Consider the following 22,660-nt stretch of genomic DNA (forward strand, 5'->3'; position numbering starts at 1 on the left):
ACTAGATAATTCTGTTTCACTGTCCTGTGCCTCTAAAGATGTTTAGCAGCATTCCTGGCCTCTCCACACTAGATGCCAATAGCAACCCCTCAGCACACTGAGACAACCCAAAATGTGTCCAGACATTGGCAAATGTAGCCCTCCAGGGCAATATCACCCACAGCTTAGAACCGCAGCTATAAATGCTTCTGAAGGGTTTTTGCTTCCTTATGCTACTGAAGTCTCGTGGTTCTGTGAAATAAACAGAATAATTTGAAACCCTAGTAGTACCTAAGAGTGGCCTTATAACGTATACATTAAGAAATAAAAAACCAGTTCTAATTAGCATTTCAGCTTATTGCACATAAACGTTTCTTCCTATTCTTCCTGATTACCGTTTGTCCTCTCCAGCGAGTACATGTTCACACTGGGAAAAGACTCAGAAGCTTCAGCGGTTGGCGGCTGCCTCCGAAATTCAGCCCAGACTCCCTGGGAGGACATTCTAGGTCTTTCCACTTCTGCCTCAGCTCCTCCCCACCCTGAAAACCAACGTCCTTTTTTAGGCTCCAGTCAAGTGAGTGACTCCCCCATGGTCCAGATACATCTGACATTTTCTGGTTTCCACGTCCTGGCTGAGGATGCTCCATCTGCTTTGCAAGTCTCTCCCAATCTCACTCCCACACAGCCCCACAGAGCTCCACCTCTGGATTCTCTCCATCTGCCCTGCAGCCTCCCTTGCAGGGCAGTGGGGGATGGCTCTCTCCCTCACAGCTGGTTTTCCTCTCTCTCTTCTCACCCAGCACAGTGTGCAACCTTTCCTGCCGGACTGGAACCTCCTAGAGAACAGGAACTCTATCTCGGCCTCTTCTGTTCAGTCTTGTCTCTTGGCAGACATGCCATGTTGGTTGGATTGGGCTGGATTAGACTGGAGAGGGTCTAGAATAATAGTGCCAAGGTAACTTTCAGATCAGTTTCCATAGGATTAAAATAAATCTCCAACGTGGAATCGGAACACTGTAGTGAGGACAACCTAGCACAGCAGCTGGCCTCTAGTGTACAACTCCATTCAACAGGTGCCCCGGTAGGCCTTTGACATGGACCACTACTAGGGTCCTGCTCATTGAGCTCCAGTCAGCAGCATCTGGCTAGCAGTGCATGGGATTAGCATCCCATTCATGCTTCCCTCACTGAGTGTGTGCTGGGGCAAGGTTGAGGGCATCCACAGGAAGGGCATCTTTTCCCAATTTTCACAAAGGCCCCATACTGCCTGATGGAAGCTCTGACAGTAAAAACACTTCTGCAGGGGTAGGGACCCTGCGCCCAACATCTCCATTCCCAAATGTACCATCTTCACACCAATTTACTTCATACCAATTTACTTCTTTACTGAGAGCTATCCCTCTAAATTCTGTACACCCTAATCAACTTTTATTTTACCACTGCTTCTTAACTAGAGAGAGGTTTGTATTCATTGATTCAACAAATATTTATTAATCACTCACGAAGTTTAGAGGATTCAGCAATGAAGAAAACATAGTCCCTGCCTCCATCAAGCTTGGATACTAATAGATTCTTATATTTATCCTTCATGTGTTTACCATCAAACAACAGCCCACATAGAATTAAATTATATATCCAGGATCCTACTTGAGACAGGTTTTTTTGTTTTGTTTTGCTTTGTTTCTCGTATCCCTGGTTTGAGGTTTTGTTGAGAGTGGATTTTCTGAGTTAGATGAACGAGTTAGTCTGGGGTAACCATTCTAAGAAAATGGCTTCACCCTAAGTTGCAGAAGTGACCAGATGGGTAGCTTAGCATCACTCCCTGGCTAATTCCAGGTCACAAGGCTAATTCCAGCTTTAGCTGACTCAGGGCATTCAGCCAAGACTCTGGAGAGAGTCTGGATGTCCCAGTGCATTTACATTTTATATTAAGCTGCAACCTGAGCTGTTACCAGCATCCAGCCCAAAGCCATCTTGACTCTGAAAATATCCAAGGGTGTCCTCCCGGGCAGGGGTGAACAGGATCTAAGTGGCCCCATGACAGCTGTGGAGCTGTGGATCTAACCTGTGATGTTTCCATTGGCACAAACACTACCCCGTTTCACCATTCCCCCTTCTGTATCTCCAGATGGAAAGCTGTGCACCAGTTACCACCGAGGGCTCCTCTCAAAGGCAAAAATCAAAGCCATCAAGTATAGCATTGTCATCATTCTGGGTAAGCAAAGTCCCTCCTTGTGTGTGAACATTCCAAAAGCAAGCTTGTCCCAGGAGCTGGGCGGAGGGGGGGGGGGCATCCAACAAGAAAGGAATGTGCCTGAAGGCACTCTACCTTTGTCTGAGTGGAGAAGAATGTGTGGAATTTAGCAGTCCATCCGTGTCTCCTTCAAGGGCAGACAGAGGTTCCCGGATCCTTCCCTTTATGAATAGAGTTGTCCACCAAGACCATAGGGTAGATAATTGGGAGAAAGTTGATGAATTCATAACGGGCTGAATGATGCCCAACATTCACCCAGGTGACCCAACTGCCTTCTCTGAGACATATTCTCCCCTAAGGCTGAAGCTTAGGAGCAGAGAAAGCAGACGTGGCATTCCGTTTCTTCTGGATATTTAATTACAGGGTCACTACAAATCCCTCCCTCATGGCCTCATTACTCTCTCCCCGTTCTCTCTACTCTGAAGACCCATAACATCACTTTATCTTAGGAAAATAAGGTATTTCTAGAGCACATGATATGTGTCAGATTGGCGTAGATAGAATTTGCTCTTCTCAACCCTTCAAAGCTTCCTCCCCCTTACGCTCCCTGAGCTAATGACCTCGCATCATATTTCACTAAGAAAACGTCCTATTAGAAGAGAACTCCCTCATGCTCCCACCTTCACATTCATCGACCTATCTGCCTTTCTACAGTGTGCTCGGTCTTTTTTTCTCCTGTTTGTATGAATAAACTGGCACTGCTTCTTTCTAAGCCCAGAGTGATTGCTGGAGCTCCCCTTAACAGTGCAAGAGGGCCCTCAGTGAACTCCTCAAAACAGACCCCTTCATCAGTCTCTCTTCTAGCACAACTCCTCCATGCTCGACCTCTCATTTTCTATCTGCTTTCTCTCCAGTCACTCCTGAAACCACCTTCATCAATGTCATCACGACCTCTAAAAAGGCCAGTGTTGATTCCCAATCTTCATCTTGACTTGTAAGCAACAAGTAATCAATTTCTCTTTCTTAGAATACTTCCTTTGCTTAGAAATCCTATTTAAGATTTTTACTTGAGATCTTGATTTGTGTTTCTAGTAAGCTTGTCATAGTCAACATGTTAAACCCAAAGTGTCGGCCTGTTCTCCTCCCCCGCATGAAGTTACTCCTCCCTCTGTTGTCCCTGTTTCAGTAAATGACACCATCTTTCACCCAATGTCTATACCAAAAACTTAAGGGTCATCTATCTGTCCTTATTCTATTCCTTTGACATCCCACATAACTCATACAGTAGCAAGGCCTGAAGGTTCTACCTGCAAAATAGCTCCCAAACCCAACCAGTCTTCACTATCTGTACAACTCCTGTCTTAGTCTAAGTTCCCACCACTTTCTGCTTAGAACATTATACCTATTCGTCTCTTTATTCCTTTTCTGCAAAACAGCCAATGTGATCTTTCATGACTATAAATCAGGTAACATCACTATCCTGCAAACCCACCTCTGGCTTCCCATTACTTTGGAAGAAAACCCTACAGTTCTACCACGTGTGATCTATCCCTCAGCCAGACATCCAGCCTCTCCTCCCAGTGCTCTCCTCCATGCTCATTCTATCCTGGTTGCATTGGTCTTCTTGCGGGCTCCTGGCAAGCAGTCAAGCAACAGAGCACAAAATTCAAACTTTTAAAAGTCTGCTCCACTGAGGGACAATTCTCCAGAGGCTAAGCGGGGGTCGAGCCCTCGCTGGGACAGTGTGGTCTCAGGTCCTGCGGGGTCACAGAAGGATCGGGGGTGTCTGAGTGTAGCAGAGCTCACAGGTATCCCCATAGTTGGGGAAGCCAACTACAGAGACAGAGCCAAGAAGTGCGTTCTCAGCTCAGGATTACCCTAAACTGTGATCTGTGGCATAGTCGGGCCACTGCTATTTGAGCAGGGACACCACAAGTGGCAGATCTAGGAAGATTCAACTTCCTTCCCTGGGGGCAGGAATCTGCTGGGTTTGGAGACTCCAAATGGGACTGTGTGTCAGAGACAGAAATGCTCAGTAACAGGCCAGGTGAGCTCGGAGCACGGCCGGAGACCAGGGAGACGGTAGTGATTGACTGCTTTTCTCCAAGGGCACACTGAGATGTGGGACCCCTGAGCTCTGGGCTCTTTTGTACTGGAGACTGGGAGGCAGCTATTTTCATTCCCGTCTTCCAGAGCTCTTCAGAAAGCATTCAGGGAACAAAAGCTCCCAAGAATAAACCCAAGCAGATTATTTAGCCTGGCCCCTGGCAAGGGCAGTGCAATTCCACCTTGGGCAAAGACATTTGAGAATCACTACAACAGGCCTCTCCCTCAGAAGATCAGCAAGAACATCCAGCCAAGACCAAGCTCACTGATCAAGGGGAATGGCGGAATTCAGAGGAGGGAAAAGCAAAGCATGGAATTCATGTCTTTCTCCCCATGATTCTTTAGTCTTGCAAAGTTAATTAAATTTTTTTAATTTTATTTTTTTCTTATTCTAATGTTTTAACTTTTCCTATTTCCTCTTTTAACATTTTTTAACTAGTTTACTTAATAACTTCCTAAAAAAAATCTTTTAAAATCTTCATTATTATACTCATATTTATCCTTCATTGTATCCGACTTTATTTTTGTATACATATAGGGTTTTTTCCTTCTAAAAATATTTTGGGATACAATTTCTTCTAATAGATTAAAATATGCCCTAAATCTAGCACAAGGCTTTGTTCTAGTCTCCACTCTGAGCAAATTCTCTCCACTTCCTTTTCTTTTTTTTCCAATCAACTTATCAATTACTTTTTTTAGAATTTTTAAAAAATTTTCATCCTTAGTCATCCCTTTATCATGTTTACCCTTATTTTTGTATATATATAAATATTTCTTTCTTTAAAAAATTTTGGGAGGTAGTTTCTTCTAAGAGACCAAAATACACCTTAAATCAAGTGGGTGGCTCTGTTCTATTTACCAGTCTAATTTATATATATATATTAATAGTTACCCTGAATGTAAATGGGCTAAATGCCACAATCAAAAGACACAGGGTATCAGAATGGATTAAAAAAAAAACAAAACCCATCAATATGCTGTCTACAAGAAATTCACTTTAGACCCAAAGACACCTACAGATTTAAAATGAGGGGGTGGAAAACAATTTACCATGGTAATGGACATCCAAAGAAAACTGGGGTGGCAATCCTTATAAATTAGATTTGAAGCCAAAGACTATGATAAGAGATGAGGAAGGACACGACATCATACTCAAAGTGTCTGTCCAACAAGAAGATCTAAAAATTTTAAATATCTATGCCCCTAACTTGGGAGCAGCCAACTATATAAACCAATTAATAACAAATTCAAAGAAACACATTGACAATAATACAATAATAGTAGGGGACTTTAACATCCCCCATCCCCCTCAATGAAATGGACAGATCATCCAAACAAAAGATCAACAAGGAAATAAAGGCTTTAAATGACACACTGGACCAGATGGACATCACAGATATATTCAGAACATTTCATCCCAAAGCAACAGAATACACATTCTTCTCTAGTGCACATGGAACATTCTCCAGAATACATCATATTCTGGGTCACAAATCAGGTTTCAACTGGTACCAAAAGATTGGGATCATTCCCTGCATATTTTCAGAACAAAGTGCTCTGAAGCTACAACTCAATCACAAGAGGAAAGTTGGAAAGAACCCAAATACATGGAGGCTAAAGAGCATCCTACTAAAGAATGAATGGGTCAATCCAGAAATTAAATAAGAATTGAAAAAAATCATGGAAATAAATGATAATGAAAATGTAACAGTTCAAAATCTGTGGGACACAGCAAAGGCAGTCCTGAGAGGAAAATATATAGCAATACAAGCCTTTCTCAAGTAACAAGAAAGGTCTCAAGTACACAACTTAACCCTACACCTAAAAGAGCTGGAGAAAGAACAGTAAAGAAGACTTAAACCTAGCAGAGAAGAGAAATAACAAAGATCAGAGCAGAAATCAATGAAACCAAAAGAACAGTAGAACAAATCAATGAAACTAGGAGCTAGTTCGTTGAATTAATAAGATTGATAGAATTAATAAGATTGATAAGCCCTTGGCCAGACTTACCAAAAGGAAAAGAGAAAGGACCAACTAAATAAAACCATAAATGAAAGAAGAGAGATCACAAGCAACACCAAAGAAATACAATTATCAGAACATATTATGAGCAACTATATTCCAGCAAATTTGACAATCTGGAAGAAATGGATGCATTCCTAGAGACATATAAACTACCACAACTGAACCAGGAAGAAATAGAAAACCTGCACAGACCCATAACCAGTAAGGAGATTGAAGCAGTCATCAAAAATTTCCCAACAGTTCTACTGAGGGACATCACTCCAGAGGCTAAACCGGGGTGAAGCCCACATGGGGTCAGCATGGCCTCAGGTCCCACAGGGTCACAGAAGGATCGGGGGTGTCTGAGTGTCGCAGAGCTTGCAGGTATTAGAACAGGGAAGCTGGCTACAGAGACAGAGCCGAGGAGTGAGCTCACAGCTCGGGGTTACCTTGAACTGGTCGCAGGCTCGGTGAGCTCGGAGCGCGGCCTGAGGTCAGGCAGACGGGAGTAACGGGGGCACTGTTCTCTGAGGGCGCACTGAGGGGGGGCCCCAAGCTCTCGGCTCCTCTGGGCCAGATACCGGGAGGCCGCCATTTTCATTCCCGTCCTCCGGAACTCTACGGAAAGTGCTCAGGGAACAAAAGCTCCTGAAAGCGAACCTGAGTGGATTACTCAGCCCAGCCCCTGGTAATGGCGGTGCAATTCCGCCTGGGGCAAAGACACTTGAGAATCACTACAACAGGCCCCTCCCCCAGAAGATCAACAAGAAATCCAGCCAGGACAAAGTTCACCTACCAAGGAGTGCAGTTTCAATACCAAGGAGAGCAGCTGAATGACAGAGGAGGAGAAAGCAAAGTACAGAACTCATGGCTTTCTCCCCATGGTTCTTTAGTCTTGCAGTTAATTTAATTTTTTCTTCTTTTTCAATTTTTTTTCTCTTCTTCTGCTAAATTTTTTTTAACTTTTACCCTTTTCTTTTTTAACGTTTTTAAACTAGTTTATCTAACATATATATGTATAGTTTCTTTTTTATATTTTTTCTTTATTCGTTTTCTCTTTTTAATTGTTTCTTTTCTTTTTCTCTTTCTTTCTGAGCCTCTTTTTTGTCCCTTTCTCCCCCCTCACGATTTGGGATCTCTTCTGATTTGGTTAAAGCATATTTTCCTGGGGTTGTTGCCACCCTTTTAGTATTTTACTTGCTCCTTCATATACTCTTATCTGGACAAAATGACAAGGTGGAAAAATTCACCACAAAAAAAAGAACAAGAGGCAGTACTGAAGGCTGGGGACCTAATCAACACAGACATTGGTAATATGTCAGATCTAGAGTTCAGAATGACGATTCTCAAGGTTCTAGCCGGGCTCGAAAAAGGCATGGAAGATATTAGGGAAACCCTCTCAGGAGATATAAAAACCCTTTCTGGAGAAATGAAAGAACTAAAATCTAACCAAGTTGAAATTTTAAAAAAAAGCATTAATGTGGTGCAATAAAAAATGGAGGCTCTCACTACTAGGATAAATGAGGCAGAAGAAAGAATTAGCAATATAGAAGACCAAATGACAGAGAATAAAGAAGCTGAGTAAAAGAGGGACAAACAGCTACTGAACCACAAAGGGAGAATTTGAGAGATAAGTGACACCATAAGATGAAACAACATTAGAATAATTGGGATTCCAGAAGAAGAAGAAAGAGAGAGGGGAGCAGAAGGTATATTGGAGAGAATTTCCCCAATATGGCAAAGAGAACAAGCATCAAAATCCAGGAGGCCTCCTGAGATCCCTGGTTCTCCTAACATCTCCAAAGTGGATGCTTCTCAACTTGCCTTCTGAGCACTTCAAGTCCTGAAGGTGGTATAGACATTTTCCTACTTCCCTGGACCACTTCCAACCCTTCCATTATTTCCCGTGCACTGATCTATTCCTTTGATGCTCGTGCTATCAAACCAGATTACCTGTTCCCTCTCTGTCTTTACCACATGGCCATGCCCCTCACCCACCAAAGATGTGATCACTATTCTCCAGTGATCACATCTTTGTGATCTCTCATACTGTACCCATCTTGAATGTCTTTGATATCTATCTACATGGATAAACCATCCAACTTCTTTTCTTTGAGCAGAAAAGCAAGCCAAGATCCTCATCATGATTGCCTGGAGCCTTTCTTTCCTTTTCTCCATTCCCACCCTGATAATATTTGGGAAAAGGAAACTCTCTAATGGCGAAGTGCAGTGCTGGGCGCTATGGCCGGATGACTCCTACTGGACCCCGTACATGACCATTGTGGCCTTCCTGGTGTACTTCATCCCCCTGGCAATTATCAGGTAAGAGACCAACAGGCCAGACCCCAATATAGGCTTTCCTGGTTCACCAACTCCTGCTCTTCTCTCCCCACAAGGCCCGTCATTGGTCCTAGTGTCCTTGAGGGAAGTGGCCAAATCTCAAGATTTCATCTAAAGCTACTTTGTGTTAAGCCCAACTTCTCCAAAGTAGTGTAAGGAGGGGAGAACTAATATTTTCTGAGTATGTATTATGGAATAGACATAACTAACAGTGACTGCATATGGGATTCCATCCCATAGCTAACATAGATCCCAACTCAATCAAATAATTACATTTAGTCCCCTTTTTATGTATGGTAAAACTCAGGTTCAGAGAGGTTAAGTAACCTGCCCAATATCACACAGGATTTAAAAAGGTTTTTCTGAGTTTATACCCTATTCTTTCTCCTATTTCATATAGTCTTTCAAATATAAGGCACAGTACCAATTTCAGAGATCTTATGTTATCATTGAAAAGATAGGCAAACCTTAAGCAAAACTGAGCAAAAAAAAAAAGGCGATACACACAAAAAATATGCTAGAAAGTGCATGCAGTGAGGTCAAGTAATGACAAGAAACACTTCTTGGAAGTGACAATTGGAGGAGAGAAGAATTCAGATAAGAGAAGGGAAAGGTGGGAGGGAAGCAGGTTTTCTGGGAACTGGGGGTCCAAGTCAAGTGCAGTGACAGGGAAAGGACAGGCAGGCATGTCAGTGGGAGAGAGAAGAAGTTGGCAATAAGCTCCTTCTGGTGGGGTGAGATTCAATTATAAAGGGCCTTAACAACCAAGTCATAGGATGCTCCCTCTGTCCCATAGCCAATGATGGCCACAGATGGTCTTTCAGCAGAGAAGACCACAACTGCTTGGAGAGTCAGGGTGTCGCTTGTCATGTGGCAGGACCACCTCTGACAGCATGACTCTAAAGGCCTGGGTGGGGTCAGGGATTGAGGGAGATACTGGCACGTTGAAGGTTTGCTTGGCCAGGCTGATCCTACACCAAGCCGGCCATGGTGTGCCCCATAATCTGTCCTGAATGAAGGAACCAGCCTTTGGTTTCAGATCATATAAATACTGCTGTGATAAAAATCTTTGTACTTAAATTTATTCATGAGTCTCTGATTATTCCTTCAGAACTTATTCTACTGGAATTGCTAGATCAAAGATGATGCTCATTTTAAAACTTTCAATGCATATTCATAAACTGCCCTACAGGAAAGGTGTATTCCTGTCAACAGTAAAAAAAAAAAAAAAAGGAGGAGCTCTGAGTTTTTTTTCTTCCCCTGACCCAATGGAAGATGCTATCGTTTATGAAATCTCCATCCAACATAGAGGTTTCAAAAAAATATCTCATTGTTTTCATATGCATTTCTTTGATGAAGTGTTAAGTGTATGAAATATGTTTTGAGTTTTTTCTGACATTATGGGACTCCTGCATTCTTGCTCTTTGTTCATCTGTAGTTGCATAAAATACCATAGCTGGAAGAATGTGATCCATCACATAGGCCAGCCCCTGAATTTTTCACAAAAGTAGACCTAAGGCTAAAAAGCGCAAAATGACTTGCTCTCCATCAGAGGTCGAGCTGGGCAGGGGAGGGATCCCATAGCCAGTGCCGCAGCCTTGCTGAGACTGGAGATTGTCAGTCATCTCTGCTGACTTGACAAATTGACGCCTACGTGATTTCCATGTACTGCCTCCTCTCCACTGAGTTGAATTTGGGAGGAATCTTGGAGGAAAGATGAAGGTTATTTAGACAAGCAGTCAAAGTTAAGTCATAGCATCGTTGAAAGTGGCACGTGGAGGAGGAAGGTGGCTCATCGCAGGGGTAAGCCTCTGGGGGGAAGCACCTCCTGCCGTCCATCACAGGCAACTGACGCATCGATTTCAGTGGACAGTGTTTGTGTTTGTTCTCTCCTGATTGATTTCCCATCAGCTCGTGAAATCAGTCCAAACACCTGCTCAGGCTGGTGGATACAGTATGTCCACCCCAATGTTCCCAATGCGCTGTCTGACCAGATCTGTCATGTGGCTCTTTCCCCATCCATAATCATTCCCCATCAATTCAAGCTGCTCCTTCCCATCAGGACCTCTCAGACCTGCCTACAGCCCGACTTGTGTGTTCTTGTAGTGCCCTTAGAAAAAGCCAAGTACAATACGACGATGAAAGGGATGACTTCAAAAGCACGTTGCACTCAGCCTTCAACAAAGCACAGCCTCCTTAAATCCCGCCCTGTGCTCCTTGCTCCTAGAATGACGAAGTAGAATGACGAAGATTCAGAGTGACCTCCCACAACCTCGAGCTTCCCTGAAGCGTTTCCTATCTGCTCAGTCATGACCTTCAGTCCTCTGTGGTCAGACTCCTCTTGCAGAAGAAAGAGCTTCTGTCTGGGGAATATGGCACCCTCCAGCCCTCTCAGCAACTCCTCCTTCTTGACCCAAGACCAGGCCCAGATGGAATCTTGTGAAGAATTTGTTTTCCAGCTAGCTCCTGGGATAACTTGCTACAATTTTATATCTCTCAGAGTTAAAGTTCATCTTTTTTTTTTCTTTCTTAACCACATTTTGGACCCTTGAGCTCGATCCTGTTGCTTATAGTCCTTTTAGATAAACTCTTAATTCCAAGCTTAAGTAGACAAAGGAAACAACTCAAATTAGATGTCTATTCATTTTCTTAACCATGCCTAATGCTTTGTTTTTCTTCAGGCAGGATACTTGTGTGTGTATATATATATATATATATGTATATATATATATATATATTTTTTTTTCCTTACCAAATTGATAAGCAAAAAGTACATATAAAGTTGTTTTAATTCTTTTCATTACAGATGAGGTTGAAAAATTTTAAATGTACATTATCATTTTAGTTTTTTAGATAAATTGCATATTCATATTCTTTTACCCATTTTTCTTAATTTTATTTCCTCTCTTCTTTATTTTTTTAAGATACTCTATATATAAGAAACTTTTCCTGTTTTTATATGTTGAGGCAATCCCCTAGTTCATCACTTGCCTTTTTGTTTTGAATATGGCTTTTTTTTTTTTTGCTTTCTTTTTTTTTTTTTTTTTTTTTTTTTTGCTCTCAGTTAATAAGACTGGCATAACTGTGAAAAAGGGAGACAGCATGAATATCAAAAATTAGAAATGAGAAAGTCAGATTCTTTAAGAAGTTAAGAAACCATAGGAAAGCGTTATGCAAAACTTTACACAAATGCATGTGGAAATACTAAGGAAATGTATAAGGCTTCTCTGTTATACACAGACCTTTCACGTTGAAATGTGTTCACACCTACTCATGCCTTTCTTTACATATTGCCTCCCATTTCTTTCTTAGGAAATTGTCCCTTGCACATGCTTATTTCTACTTTGATTTAACTTTTTTAATGATTTATTATTTTATTTTTTATTTTTTTTTAAGATTTTATTTATTTGACAGAGATCACAGGTAGGCTGAGAGGCAGGCAGAGAGAGAGAGAGAGAGAGAAGGAAGCAGTCTCCCTGCTAAGCAGGGAGCCTGATGTGGAGCTCAATCCCAGGACCCTGGGATCATGACCTGAGCCGAAGGCAGAGGGCTTTAACCCACTGAGCCACCCAGGTGCCCCAGTGATTTATTATTTTAGTTACTAGAACATAATTTCAGTGTTGGCAATACATTAAAAATGTCACTTCAAAAAAAGACATTTATTTTAGAAGGAGAGCATGAGCAGGAGGAGTAAAGGGAGAGGGAGAGAAAATCCCAAGCAGACTCTGTGCCCCTAAAACTTTTACTTAAAAAAAAATTTGATTTGGGGCACTGGGTGGCCCAGTTGGTAAGTGTTCCACTCTTGGTCTGGCTCAGGTCATGATCTCAGGGTCCTGGGATCGAGTCCCACAATGGCTCTGCACTCAGTGTTGCTTGGGATTCTCTTTCCCTCTCCCTCTACTCTTCTCATTCATGTGCTCTCTCTCTCAAATAAATAAATCTTTTAAAAAACTTTGATTTGATTTGCCAAGTCCCCAATACCATTTACTTTCAATGTTATATATGAATTAGAGATTTAACTTAAATTTACTTTTTTAAGGCCAGGTCCTTTGTCCCAACACCATTTACTGAATAACCTATCTTTTCGACGTAGTATGAAGTGGCAATTCTATCATATGTATATTTATATTTTAAACACTCTCATTGTTTCTGAACTTGTCAGTCTCTTCATTGCACTTTTATTTTCTTTCTTTCTCTATCTTGAGTGGTAGTCTTTAGACAATCGCTTTTTTCTTTTTGTATATGTTGCAAACATGTCCCTAGTTTGTCACTCACTTCTTCATTTTGAATATAGTTTTATTTTCAGTTAATAGGTATTGCCATAATGAAGAAAGCAGAGAATTGCACAAATAACTAAGCTGGGGGCTTTTCTGCCACCAATACCATATTGTTTAAATTATTATAGCTTTATATACATTTAATATCTATATAAGTGTTTTCTCTTTCTCGAAGGTCCCTGGCTCTTTCCGGGGAGCTACTGATGCTCTCTCCTTCGCCCACTACTGTAGCCATAACAAACAGGGTCGCCCCTCCCTCTTTTCACCCCTCTACCATTATGCACATCGTTCCTTATGCCTGTACACTCCTCCACACCCACCCTGCCTTGCGGCTCTGTTTCTGGAAACCCAGGTCACATTCTTCACATCTTACTCCACATACCAACTCCACATGGAGTGGCCACTGCAGGTCCCCGGCCAAGTAGTGCCTTGGGTGTTCACCCATAACCTCCAAACTCCGCTCGTGCCTGCTGCCATGAAGACTTTGTGGTAGTGTCACCCCTGCTTGCTTGTGTGATGTATCTCTTGAGAACAGAACTTTGTCTCTTTATTTCTTAATTCCAAATCCAGTACCTAATGCTCACTCTATAAATGTGGGAGTAAATGTACAATGCAGGCCTGACCGATAATGTGAACCAATCCCAGGGCAGAGGTACTATGACACTCTGATACACACACACCTGAGATGGAAATTTCTAGCTGTTTAGTACCTAGGTCAGTTTCTGGCAGATGGTAGATCCTCCATGTATGTGAAAGGGAAGAAGGAAGGAAGAAAGGGAAAAAGCGAGAGAGGATGAAAGACAGAGAGGGAGGGAAGGAGAGAGGAAAAAAGAGTTGCATTATCTGGGGCAAACTCTCATGAGAGCTGTGTATGAATAAAGATTTAGCTCTTCTGTCATTAATTAAATCAGGCTCCCAGCTCTTGAAACCATAGTGACTGACAATAAAGGCAATACATTGTTTTTTCTGGGTCAACACAACTCCCATTATTTCAAAATTTACTTGACATAACTGTCTAACTGCTGCTGGGTAGGTTATTAGCCCTGGTGTAATTGCTTTACTTTAGCAGTGGTTATTTTCTTGTAACTTAATTGATTTCTCATTCTTCTATCATTTTTATCTCTGTGACATAAAGAAAGAGGCATAAAAGATCCATGGCCAACAATTGCAAAGGAATAAGTGGAAAAAAAGCACATTTGTCATGGAGCATTGATTCGTGTTATATGAAAAAAAGATCCATTTATTTTGCTTGGAGAATGGAGATCAAACTATGGGAAAGTCCCATGCTAAGTTTGGTATAGCCCAGTAGAGTTTAAGGCCATGGTGTGTGAAAGGCCCCAGGGATCTGGCTAGCACTGTCCCTGGGCATGAGGTCCAAGGTCAAGAAGAATGACCCATCATATTATTAAAGGAAGTGACATACCATATGGTGTTGCCTGAGGGGTGGCAAGAGTTACCTTTTGAAAAGCCATTCTCATTAATTTGCTGGGTCAGGGTAGACGTTTGTGATTGGATTTCCAGTATCCAATTGGATACTGGATTGGATAATTCCAGTATCCATTCCACAATAAGCCACTCATGGCAGCCCTTCCCCTCAGTATGTGAATGGTTTGGGAATGGCCACGTGACCAATTCAAGCCAATGAGATGTGAGGGAACATCTTCTGAAGAGCTTTTGGAAAAGATTTCCCCATTCTTAGGAAACAAGTCCAGGAGAGGATGGCTTATCTTCTGGATACTGCTTCTGTATACAGGTGTCCAGGATTGACAGCTGGAACTGCTGCAGTTGACTCAGGGAAACACCTACACTGAAAAGAAAAGAGAAAAGTCAGATTTCTGAAACTCAGTTTCGACCCTTTGAAGTTGCAATTATGGGAGATAAGAAATATTCCAATTGTTTAGAACAATTTGAGTCGGGAGTTTTCTATAAGTTTCTATAAAAAGTATCCTAACTGATACCCAACAGTCCAAACCTGCTGTTTCCAGACATCAGTAAATTCATCTGAATTACCTAAGTCATCAGAATGAACTCTTCTAGGACCATTAGGAAATCTCAGTTATTTCAGTGGCACCAAGTGAGTTAGCCAAGGCATCCCTTTGACTTTCTCTGTCTGGGAGCCCATTAAACATGGTACCAATGGGCTGTATATATCAGGACTCTCATGTAATTTTTTAGTTTCTTAAGTATCAAGCTGTTTTTACAAGTTAGTTTTGCCTTCATGTCTCCCAAAACCCAACTACATACAGAGATACTGTTGAGTCCCTGACACTTTACCTTTTGCCATATATTCATTATTTCTAGAAATAGCTGTAGGGCACCCACCCTCTGGGAGACCTGGACCTGGTAAGGGGGATACAGAAATGACTAGACACACATGCTGTCTGAATTTAAGAATATTCCTGTAACAGAGAAGACAGCCAATTAAGGAAGGGGTTACAACACTGTGATGAGTGGTAGTAGAGTAAATAGAGAGCCCTAGGGGATCCACAGCAGGGATGCTAACCTGGTCTAGGAATCAAAGAAGGCATTTAGGAAATAACTAGAATCATATATAGCATATGTAACCCAATACAGCCCCCAGAGGAACTTGTGCACCCTCCTTCACAAAGTTGTTAACAGGGGTGCCTGGGTGGCTCAGTGGGTTAAAGCCTCTGCCTTTGTCTCAGTTCATGATCTCAGGGTCCTGGGATCGAGCCCCACGTCGGGTTCCCTGCTCAGCGGGGAGCCTGCTTTGCCCCCTCTCTTTCTCTGCCTGCCTCTCTGTCTGTCAAATAAATAAACTAAATCCTAAAAAAAAAAAACCAATCTTGTTAACAAGTCGGTTTACAGCCCTTGAAATCAGAGGACCTATCCTCTAGCTGTGTGAACTCAGACAAATCACTGAATCTCTCAAAACTGAAGTCTGACCCCCCACAACCAATCAAGGTCCTTATTATATACTCTTGTTTCACCCTCCATTTTATCTTCAGAGCGTTTTGCCTCTTTATAAGCATATATTAATGTGTCCTCATTTTATTACTACCTATTGCCACGAATGTATTCTGTATTGCCACATTGTAGTGTAAGCTCTATGAGGGCTAGGAATCTGTATTTTCTACCAGAGTATCCACCATGACTTAACAGGTGCCTGGGACAAAGTGAGTCCTCAAATACCTAAAATGAAATGAATTAATTAATGAGAGAGACATTTTTGACTAGCAAGTACCCTTAATGCCCCTGCTAGGAGAAGAGAAAAAAGGGCCTTGTTCAGTGAAACACCAACTCCCCCTACCTGTCTTCCCTATGCTTGACCTCTAAGGAGACCTTCAGGGCATAACTGGACACAATCCTCGAACCCCAAATGGGAAGCAGAGATGGAGACTTAGATCCCCACTGGCTATGAATGTCTATGGCTCCAAGACTGTAACCCATGAAGTCCCCAGTCCTGTGCTGAATCCTGCAGGGGTGGGGCACTTACCGTCTGAGGGAATACTGTCTGTTGTGTCCCACAGGAAGGGCAAAGGTTTTGTTCTCTTCCCTGGACACTTCTTACACATTATCCAGAATCAGGACTAAGGAACCAGGTACAAGCATCCTCCTAAGGCAGTCCTACAAGGTCTTTCTCTGGCTTCGGCTCTCATGCAACCCCCATCACGAGCTGCCTCTACAAAGGAAATGAGAGAAAATGGGTCTGTGTCTAGAGAGTGTCCCATAAAATCAAGAACTCAGGCAGCCAGTTACAGATAAGGGATACTTTCTTCGATCGGGATGATCTTTCAGTATTCAGATTTTTCAGAAACTTGAAGAAACCTGCACTTGTTGGGAGAGTGGAAATAGATTGAAGACGTGGAAGAAGTTAAACCAAAACAGTAGAGATGTTTCTGTTTTTGAAAATCTGTTTTGAACTCTGTTTCTGAGAATGGGCTATGGATAGATTTGCTGATCTTTAGGACATGATCATCATAGACAAAAGACTCCACGAAAACTGTGTTAGACCAGCATGGAGGTCCTAAGGAAGGGAGAGCCAGTTATCATTGAGGAACAGGGACAGTTCAGAAAGGTTTCACAGCTAAGTGATATATGGAGAATGGGCTTAAAAATGCATTTCAGCAAGAAAGCAAAGCAAGCACAGAGAGATAGAAGGCACTGGAATTTACCCAAAGTCAGCTGCATATGAAGCATGGGGTTGGGGTCAGTTTTGTCAGCTCGCTCCTGTTGGGCACTCCTGTTGCTGATTTGGAGAAAGGTCATCGAGAGACAGTGGGGTGGAGGGAAGAAGGATGATGGTGGTAAAGGTGAGGAAGACAGAGGGAGATTGTGGGAAGCTTTGGATGCCCTATGTAAGAGCCTGGATGTCATCTTGTAGGTAAGTGGAGACATTGGGGCAGTTTTAAGCCAGAGATGACTCTGGGTCCTAGAGCGCCACCTTGAGGGACGCGCGGGCATTCAAGATGGTAGCTGAGCAGAGATGTTAGAAGATCACAATAATCAGGCAAGAGGTCATAAGGGGTGCTTGTTTCAGAAGCGCACATACTGAAATTGGAACCATACAGAAATTAGTCTGTCCCCATATGAAGATGCCATGAACGTTCATGAAGCCTTCCTTTTAATGGGTACAGAGCTTCAGTTGGGGAAGATGAAAAATTCTGGAGATGGATAGTGGGGACTGTTATACAACAGTGTGAATGTACTTCATGCTGCCAAACCATGCAGTTAAAATTGGTTAAAATGGTAAATTTTTTTATGTTTATTTAACACAATAAAAATAAAATGTAAAAATATTTGGAGGAAAAAAAGAGATTGTAAGGATCTAGACTGATGCTGAGGAGCACGAATGGAGAAGAAGGAACAAATCATGGAGGCATGGGGACGTTTTGAAGGGACAGACCACAGAACTTGCTGATGAAAGGAACAACGAAGAAGAAGGAGACGAACATAATTCAGAGATTTCTCTGATACATAACTGCTCCGCTTTGAGCAATGGCCTGATCTGTCATAAAGGGGCACCCTACTAATTAGGAGTTGCTTTCCACTTGCCTGAAGGGTCCTTAGGAGATGAGGCAGAGATGACTTAGGCCCAAACCCCTAACACATAAGACCTTCCTCAATTCTCCATTATGTATATGGCTCGTGGCCAATAAATATTTGAATTGTTGATTGATTTAGCTCTGGGGTTGCAACTGTAATACATAATTAATGTTCCGTGGTGGTTACCTTTCCTTGTATCTCATTTATGTGGGGAAAAAGTTTCTCTGCTATAACAAATGTCCAACTTAAGGTAAAGAATAGACTCACAAGTAGTTTTTCCTCATTTCTTCTATAATGTAGACACACAAGTTCCAGAAAAATCCCTGGGCAGGTATATGAGAAGGACTGGGGATGTTCCAAAAGGGCTCCAAGCACACCTGGAGCACTCAGAGGAGTTCACTTAGCAAGAATGGGAAAAACAAAAAGGAGCAGAAGATTTTTAACACGGTCATTAATTAAGTTATATTCTAAAGATCATTAAAAACAATAGCGCTTTGTCAGCCACTGCAGACCAGAGTTCTGATTTTATTTTAACCAGTAAATCTCAGGAGAGAAATGTGCGGCATTCTAAAGTAAAGCAATGCTTTGTCCCAGAGTTTTTAGTTCAAGTTCTTAACATATTGGAAGCATCAAACAACTGATCAAAGGGAACAAAAGATACAAAATTTCCTGATGCTTTTGAGTCATTAATATTTTGTTTTCCTGTTAGGCATAAATTATTTCATGCTACAGTAGGTGTGATAGTATGTGAAAAATGGGGAGAAAAAAGGGGAATGAAAATGACATTTATTGAGTCTCTGCTAATTTCCAAGTGCTGTGCTTGGCATTTTCAATGTTGTCACATTCGATCCATCCCCAAAAAAGTGTTTGTGTTATTAATTCCATTTTAGTGTCAACAGAGGCCCAGTGCCTTAGTCTGTTCAGGCTTCTGTAACAAAATATTACAGATTGGGTGGTTTGTAAACAACAGAACTTCAGTTCTTGCAGTGCTAGAGGCTGGAAGTCCAAGAACAGGGCGCCTGCATGGTCAGAGTGTGGTGACAGCTCTCTTCTGAGCAGCAGACTTCTCCTGGGTCCTCACATGGTAGAGGAGGCTAGGGAGCTCTGTGGGGTGTCTAAAAGAGCACTAACTCCATTCATCAGAGCTGTATCACAACCTAATCACCAATAGGTTCCACCTCCTACTACTATCACCACGGTCATTAACATTTCAACATGTAAACTTAGGGGTGGAGACGCAGCAAACATTCAACCTGTGTCAGCCAGTAGATTGCTTATCTATTGCTGGGTAACAAATTATCCTGAAGCCATGACTTAAAACAACATATGTTTATTATCTCCAGTGTTGTGTGTCCGGAGTCAGACATGGCTTAATGGGGCATGGCTCACCTCCGCGGAAGCAAGGCAACCATCAAGGTGTCTGCCAGGGCTGGGCTATCACCAGAGGCTCAATGGGGAAGGGTCTTCTTTCAGGCTCCTGTGGGTTCTTGGCAGAATTAATTTTCTGGGGCTGTAGGACTCATGGCAGCAACAGAGAGAGGCGCTAACAAGACAAGCATAAATCTTACACGATCCCAGACATTTATCACCTTCAGCCCAATGCAAGTCACAGTTCCCCCAGTTAAGGGAAGGGGATCTCACAAAGGCATGCATAACAGAGGCAGGAGTCATGGGGCCACATTAAAGAGTGTCTAAGGTCAAGGTTATACAAGCAGCAAGTAGTAGAGCTAGATACAAATACAAATCTTTCTGATCCCAAACCCTGAGTCTGGATTCTAATCTCAGCTCTACCTCTAACCATCTGAGCTATCTTGGAGGAACCATTTTACTTCACCATGTTCTATCCTCTTCAGGTTAAAAAAAAAAAAGTGGTAGCTGTGACATGCAGGGATTCTATAATCAGCCAGGATAGGGACCAGGCGTGGTTTAGAGCACCCTCCCTCCTTACCTCACACTCAGAGAACTGGAGTGGTCTTTCTGTGTCCTGACAGTAGGAACCCACCAGCCATGTTAATATTACCTCTGGTCCTTTCCACAGTGTCATCTATGCCATTGTGATCCGAACCATTTGGATGAAAAGCAAAGCCCATGAGACAGTGATCTCCAACTGCTCAGGTAAGTGTCTAACTGGCATTACCTGGCTCTTAAATAATTTTCCTTCTTCAGTGGTTTTTGTCTAGCAAATAAGAGCTCAGGCTTTGCCTGAATTCAACCAGCCTGCACTCTTCCATCAGGACCCAGCCAGCTGGTCAGACCCAACAAAGCCTCTCCTGGTAGGTGCTGTCCCCTCCATGTGGCCTCCCTGAAGACTCAAGAAGGAAGAGGAGACTTTGGGTGCCAGGATCCAAAGGTCACCCTGGTTACTTGGGCCTGGCAAAGAGAACACCATGGAGGACACTGGGGTATACAGAGGTCTGTCCAAGGAGCACACATTCAGTGATGCATGGGCATAGACATTTCTACTTGACTTGAATTTACAGATGGAGAAAATGGCTGTCCATCCACAGAACAGTCCTGGACCCTAAGCCAGGCGACGCATGGTCAGTGCTTTCCCAACACACCATCTCACCCCAGAATGAGCCCGAGAGCACCCACTATAGCCCTTCCCCAAATTCTGCATCAGTAAACCTTAGTGCAGAGCCCCTCCCACACTGCGGGCACTGGGACCTGGAGGCCTACCCTGCCACCCAGTCCAATGCTGCCACACCTGCCAGAGACCAACCCGGAGAGAACACAGTGACCCACATGCCAGAAAGAGAGGGCAGAGGGCTCCTGGCTTTCTATTTATTATAATGCCACTAGTTCTCTGCTCGGACTCCCTACCTCCTCCCGTTCCTGGTATCCGCATGCACACATGCACTCTTTCACAGTCTCTCACATGCACACTTACACACACACCTATACACATACACACACACCCGCACGCCCTCACACGAGGACAGCAGGGTATAATGCGGATGCCCAGAAAACAAAAGGGCTGGTTTCTGTTCCGGGTGTGCCACTGAGAGCTGGGCCACCTTGCAAAGTCATTTAACCTCTCTGGCCTTCACCAGGTTAAAATAAGGAGACAGCCTAAATGGTCTCGACACCCTCCTCTTTTCAAACTGTGAACGAACACCTTTACCAGACCAAGACCTTGCTCATTTTCCTCCCTCTTGAAGCTACTTCTCCCATGTGATGGAGGGAAGGTCTTAAGGATTCCCAAGCGGGCACTAATCATCTGTGTCCCTTCTCTAGGTAAATCGGGAGAGACGTATAAGGCTGGGTGTTCTTATCTGAATTCAGTTCAGTTCTGCTGTGTCCGCCACAGGTCAGCAGCAGTACCAAGGCCTGGGGATGCCAAATGAATCCATAGCATAGTTTCAGACTAGAGGAAGCCTCTAGGCCCCCACGTGGGGTCTCAGCTCTGGCTGCCCAAGAGTACTGCCTGGGGAGATTCTCAAATGCACCAAATACCAGGAGACCGCTGCCTGAGAGGTTCTGATTCACTCCGCTTGGAGTGAGGTCTGGCATCGTTACTTTGGAAAAGCTCTTTGGATGATTTTAATGTGCACCCAGGTTTGGCAACCTCTTGTCCAGCGGGAGGCACAGTTAGAGGCTGCTGACTCCCACCGTGATTGACAAGAGCAACCCCGAGGTGTGTGCAGGCTGCTTGGAAATATGCCACCCGTGAAACACCTATCATTCAACTTGTGACCCCTTCTGGGCTCCGTGCAGGTCCTCCACACAGACTCCCTCCCTCCAGTCTAGTCTCTGCATCCTGGTTTTTCTAGAAGAACAAGAGCAAGCAGAAAGAATGAACACAAATGCATTCATTTTATTCATCGTCAGGGGCTCTGGCTAAACGTCAGCATATTTGTCTGAAAAAAAAAATGGAGGAAGACATCCTTCCTCTATCAGGCATGAAATAGATACATTAAATACTAAAATTGTTGAAATAGGGTATCTCTATCAAAGAATTACAAGAAGAAGAGAATAGAACAGAAACTCTAAAGGAAACCTTGGGAATTTAGGGGAGGATAAAGTGTCTCGAATTGATAGCGTAGTAGAGATCATTCAGTAATTAGTGTTGTTGAGAGAGTTTATTTAGAAATAAATAGAGCTATAGTCCTACCTCATTGCCACAAGGAAATAAACTTTTTTTAGTGATTTAAGTGAAAGAGAGGGAAAGGAAAGAAAACATAAGAATCATTGTTTATAATCAGGAAAAAATGGGAAAAGTTCTGCATACCTGTAATGAGGGATCGAGTATAATTATATAGACAAGGAAATGTGACAGCTGTAAAAAGTATTATGTAGTATACTCATTGCAATAAAAAGATGTTTATTATGTATTAAACTAATAAGGAAAAAGTTAAATGATATCACTTTTATAAATATACGAATACATAATAAGTATTAGAATATGCATGTGCATATACAGGTGATAGCACGCTGGACAGATAGATAGATAGATAGATATAGAGATATATCTTAAACTGATACATCCCTAAACATTCAAAACTTATATTTTCAGGGAATGGGTAATGACCAAGATAAGATGTGTTCTGATACATAGGTAGGATCTAGAAGCTACAAGGCATAAGGAAGTTCCCAGAGGTTGATATAACAGATAACAAAAAATGCCTCTTCCTGCCCACAGATGTCTCCCTGCTGAGCTTTCTGTGATGCCTGAAATTCAAACCAATGGAATCAGTCCTTTTTCACCAAGATACTGTCTCTAGGAGAGCCTAGGAGCAGTGCATTTGTAACC

General features: G+C 42.7%; 1 protein-coding gene across 2 annotated transcripts in view; it reads left to right on the forward strand.

Moving 5' to 3' along the window:
• The window catches only part of NPSR1 (neuropeptide S receptor 1), a 181,035-nt gene that overhangs the window by 141,525 nt on the left and 16,850 nt on the right, over positions 1-22,660 (forward strand). For both annotated transcript variants that reach the window (XM_045089510.1, XM_045089511.1), the window contains 2 exons: positions 8,404-8,605; positions 19,946-20,022. In XM_045089510.1, the coding sequence (XP_044945445.1) occupies positions 8,404-8,605; positions 19,946-20,022 (279 nt within the window). The remainder of the gene's footprint in view (positions 1-8,403; positions 8,606-19,945; positions 20,023-22,660) is intronic.

This window comes from Mustela putorius, unplaced genomic scaffold (assembly GCF_011764305.1).
Source record: "Mustela putorius furo isolate JIRA1106 unplaced genomic scaffold, ASM1176430v1.1 tig00003845_pilon_pilon_pilon, whole genome shotgun sequence".
In the NCBI taxonomy this organism is placed as follows: Eukaryota; Metazoa; Chordata; class Mammalia; order Carnivora; family Mustelidae; genus Mustela; species Mustela putorius.